Genomic DNA, 4,914 nt, shown 5'->3' with positions numbered 1-4,914 from the left:
GTGGTTACGCCTGGTCTGCGGTTGTGAGGCTGGTTGGACGTACTGCCAAATTCTCTAAAACAACGTTGGAGGCGGCTTATAGTAGAGAAAAATAACATTCAGTTCTCTGGTAACAGCTCTGGCCTTACATTGTCCCCAGCACAAGGTGCTGTTTAATCAGTTTCTTGATATGCCACACCTGTTAGTTAGATGGATGGATTATTTTAACGTGTGAGGCTTGAGTGTTTGAAGTATGACCACTTTATAAAGAGTCTTACTTTACCTTTGTTCTGCACTGCTCGTGTAGCAGCTAAAGAACTTCCCTGATGGAGCACACACGAACACACGAACACACGAACACACGCACACACGAACACACGCACACACGCACACACGAACACACGCACACACGAACACACGCACACACGCACACACGAACACACGCACACACGAACACACGAACACACGCACACACGAACACACGTACACACGAACACACGCACACACGAACACACGCACACACGAACACACGAACACACGCACACACGAACACACGAACACACGCACACACGAACACACGCACACACGAACACACGCACACACGAACACACGTACACACGAACACACGCACACACGAACACACGCACACACGTACACACGAACACACGCACACACGAACACACGCACACACGAACACACGCACACACGAACACATGCACACACGAACACACGCACACACGCACACACGCACACACGAACACACGTACACACGAACACACGCACACACGTACACACGAACACACGAACACACGCACACACGGAAACACGAACACACGCACACACGGAAACACGAACACACGCACACACGAACACACGCACACACGCACACACGCACACACGCACACACGCACACACGAACACACGCACACACGAACACACGCACACACGCACACACGAACACACGCACACACGAACACACGCACACACGATCACACGCACACACGAACACATGCACACACGCACACACGAACACACGCACACACACCTAGTGTGGAGATAATTGTTTATTGAGGGAGCCTACTCTATTAAATATTGTTCAATACATACAATACATTACAGCTCAAACTTCTGGAAATCGAAATTTAAAATTCAAAATCGAAATACAACAACCCCCACCCCAAAGAAAAATACATTTCTATTGAACATGTGAAAGTCAAATATGAGAGTAAACCTAGTAACACAATAACACTAGAAGCAAACATAATTATCTAGATGAGGATATTCTTTTGCATACTTTGTACAATGGTAAACAGTTCAGTGAAAATGGTAAGCAGTCTGAAACGTCAGACAGTTTGAAACAGCTTCATATTGCTACAGTAGTTCCACATATACTGTATCGACTGACCTTTTATGCATTTAAGCATCAGTTCATAGTGCAAAGAATCGCATCAGTTCATAGTAGCCCCAATCTCATTTCAAAACATTCTTCTGTACACTCTAACAGAGTCCATTCTGGAACTCATCTGTTTCTTTTAAAAACTTCTTCAGGATTTGTGGGTCCCCTGCGGGATAGGTTGAGCTAACATAGGCTAATGCGATTAGCATGAGGTTGTAAGAATCAAGAACATTTCCCAGGACATAGACATATCTGCTATTGGCAGAAAGCTTAAATTCTTGTTCATCTAACTGCACTGTCCAATTTACATGAGCTATTACAGTGAAAGAATACCATGGTGTCGTTTGAGGAGAGTGCACAATTTTGAACATGAAAAGTTATTAATAAACAAATTAGGCACATTTGGGCAGTCTTGATACAACATTTTGAACAGAAATGCAATGGTTCATTGGATCAGTCAGAAACGTTGCACATACACTGCTGCCATCTAGTGGCCAGAATCTAAATTGCACCTGGGCTGGAACAGTACATTATGGATTTTCTCTTGCATTTCAAAGATGATGGTACATTTCTTTGTATTATCTTCTACCAGATCTATTGTGTTATATTCTCCTACATTCCTTTCACATTTACACAAACTTCCAAGTGTTTCCATTCAAATGGTATTAAGAATATGCTTGCTTCACAGTCCTGATCTACAGGCAGTTAGATTTGGGTATGTAATTTTCGATGAAAATTGGGAAAAAAAGGGGACGATCCTTTTAAGGTTTTAACAGTGTCTGTTGTAGAACTCATCTGTTTCTTCTAAATGTCTGTTCATTTTAATGAACGTCAAAAGTACGAAGCAGGAGCTACAGATATTGTATTTCAAGAGTTATATATGTGTCCTGATTATTCATGATACAATTGTATGGCACAGGTTATTGTAGTTCCAGTGTTCATCCCTGGAAGCAAAGGCTCACGTGACAGGCACCAGAAGGAGTGATGATCAGGAAGTATTAGGACCACCAGGTATACAGTATCACAGAACGGGCACTTCAGTTCATGTTCTCCAGCAGGTAGTAGCATAAACATTGAATCACTTGAATGGTCTCGTATTCAAGTCATGGTTCTAATCTGTGATGGGTGGAGCAGCCATATTGAATATGCACATCATGTGTGTGTCCCTCATTGAGGGCTTGTCATCTTATACAGTCTTTGCTTGGGATGCTGCTTACTCCCAGGGTTTCAGCCTGGCTTGCAGAAGCTCATTGACAGTACATTTAAAACACAGAGATCTCTAAAGTCCTATGTGTGCAGCAGTAGTCCTCACATCTCTCATCTACCTGAAACTGATTAATCCACCCACTCACCCATCAATAAACACAAATTAAAACATCCAACCAATCATTTTTAGTCATATAGCAAATACTCTTATCCACAGCATATTACAGTTGTGAGTGCATGCATTTTCTTTCCATACCAGACCCCAGTGGGAATTGAATCCACAATCTTGGCATTGTAAGCATCATGCTCTACCAACTGAGCCACACACAGGACCATCAATCAACCAAGCAAGCCAACAGAATTATCACACTGATAACAAATATTGTTATTATGCGCCAATATCTCCAATGTACCCTCTCTAATCTCCTCTCTCTGTGCTCTGTCCCAATCAGTTCAACACCAGCTGAAGGAGCGCCCCACCATCTCAAAGAACAGCCTGTTGGGTTCTCTGAAGTATCCACACAGCTTCCTGAAGGCCTGTGAGCTGAGAGGAGCGTGGGGCCTCCCCTTGGACTCATCCAGACACTTGTCATGTCCCCCGGCAGAGAGGAGGCAGTAGAACCCTTTAGTGGTGTTGAAGTAGAAGTTGGAGGGAGCAATGCGCGGGGGAAGGTCCAGGAACCTATAGATTAGAAAACGTTAATCACCTCAATTAGTTCATTTATTTGGCTGCATATACTTTCTCTCTCTCACACACACATACACACTAGGTTTTGTGTTACCTCTCAGCCCTGCGGAGCTCCGGGAAGGGGTGTCTGATGAGGGCCTCTCCATCCACCACATGGACCTGCTCCCTGGGGAAAACATCCAGCCAGCGGGCCAGGTGCTGGTGGTACAGGCTCCTCTGCAGAGCCTTGTAGGCCGGGTCGATGTGGCCCTGCTGGAGCAGCAACTCCTCTACAATAAAATACAATAGAATAAAGTAGAAAATACTATTATAATACTGTATTAATAATAGAATAGGATACTTTATTGTTAATTTGTTTGATGTGGCCCACAAATATAGCTAGTTCAGTCCCCACATTGTCATCGCCCGGCCCAGAACTTGAACCTTTCAGTAACTTGGCTACCTACCTAGAGGCTGGTAGGGCTTGTGGCGGGTCACACGGTTATGAAGGACCTGGGTATAGTCGGAGACGAGGCGCTCGGCGGGGTCGCGGACTATCAGCAGTAGTCGGACAGCAGGATTCATCTCCCAGACCCGCACTGGGACATGGGGAGAGGCAAAGTATCCAGGGGTCTTCTCCACCGTCAGCTGTCCAGGCAGGGTGAAGGGCATCTGGGCACGGTACCACGCGAGCCCCCGCCGGAAGTGCTCTTCCACGTTGAAGTAGTGCACCTTAAGAAAACAGATTTTTTATTTTATCTTTATTTAACTAGGCAAGTCAGTTAAGAACAAATTCTTATTTTCAATAACGGCCTAGGAACAGTGGGTTAACTGCCTGTTCAGGGGCAGAACAACAGACCTTGTCAGCTCGGGGGTTTGAACTTGCAACCTTCCGGTTACTAGTCCAACACTCTAACCACTAGGCCACCCTGCCACCCCATTTAGAGTCGTTTAATGTCTTATACAATTGTTATTGTATTTCTTTAGTCGTTTATTGTGTATTTTCATTCTACACACAAATGTAAACTATCTGTTCTAGGATTAAATTGTGAAAGTGCTTTACAAACAAAGTTATTACCTCAGCTTTGGCAACCTCTACGTCCGGATGGAGGTTGAGCATCTCTAGAAGGGCCCTGGTGCCACCTTTACGCACACCGATGATGACGGCTCCAGGCAGGCGCTGCTGGGTGGCATTACGAGAGTGAGAGGAGGAAGAGCCGGCTGCTCGGAGCCCCCGTAGACAGACACATAGCTGGGTCTGCAGTAAGAGGAGAACCAGCAGAGCTAGGGGAACAGTCCACAGCATGGTGGACGTGATGGTGGGTGGGACGAGGAGGGAAAGGGGTGCACACACACACACACACGCACACACACACACACACACACACACACACACACACACACACACACACACACACACACACACACACACACACACACACACACACACACACACACACACACACACAGGGGGCTTGGGGGCTGGGAGGACGGAGGCTCCTTGATAACACAGGTTCAGGATCTAGAAGTCTTCAGTGTAGAGCCTGCAAATAAATAAATGATGTGTTATTTTTAAAATATTGGCATATACTAGTGACGCCTCACTGTGGTGTGTTTTAAAACTGCATGAAGGCTGGAGCTGCTGTGTCAAACTGGGTTTCTCCTC

At 45.6% G+C, this 4,914-nt stretch overlaps 1 protein-coding gene across 1 annotated transcript in view; it reads right to left on the bottom strand.

Moving 5' to 3' along the window:
- Positions 1-1,030: 1,030 nt before the first annotated feature.
- The window catches only part of LOC118357971 (heparan sulfate glucosamine 3-O-sulfotransferase 1-like), a 32,061-nt gene continuing 28,177 nt past the window's right edge, over positions 1,031-4,914 (bottom strand). The window contains exons 2-5 of the mRNA XM_052479285.1: positions 4,327-4,792; positions 3,716-3,980; positions 3,364-3,538; positions 1,031-3,263 (exon numbers count right to left, since the gene is read on the bottom strand). Of these exons, the coding sequence (XP_052335245.1) occupies positions 3,035-3,263; positions 3,364-3,538; positions 3,716-3,980; positions 4,327-4,554 (897 nt within the window). The 5' untranslated portion in view covers positions 4,555-4,792 and the 3' untranslated portion in view covers positions 1,031-3,034. The remainder of the gene's footprint in view (positions 3,264-3,363; positions 3,539-3,715; positions 3,981-4,326; positions 4,793-4,914) is intronic.

Source organism: Oncorhynchus keta, chromosome 25 (genome assembly GCF_023373465.1).
Source record: "Oncorhynchus keta strain PuntledgeMale-10-30-2019 chromosome 25, Oket_V2, whole genome shotgun sequence".
NCBI lineage: Eukaryota > Metazoa > Chordata > Actinopteri > Salmoniformes > Salmonidae > Oncorhynchus > Oncorhynchus keta.
The sequence above is the reverse complement of the archived record's forward strand: the minus strand, read 5'-3'. Positions and strand labels throughout refer to the sequence as shown.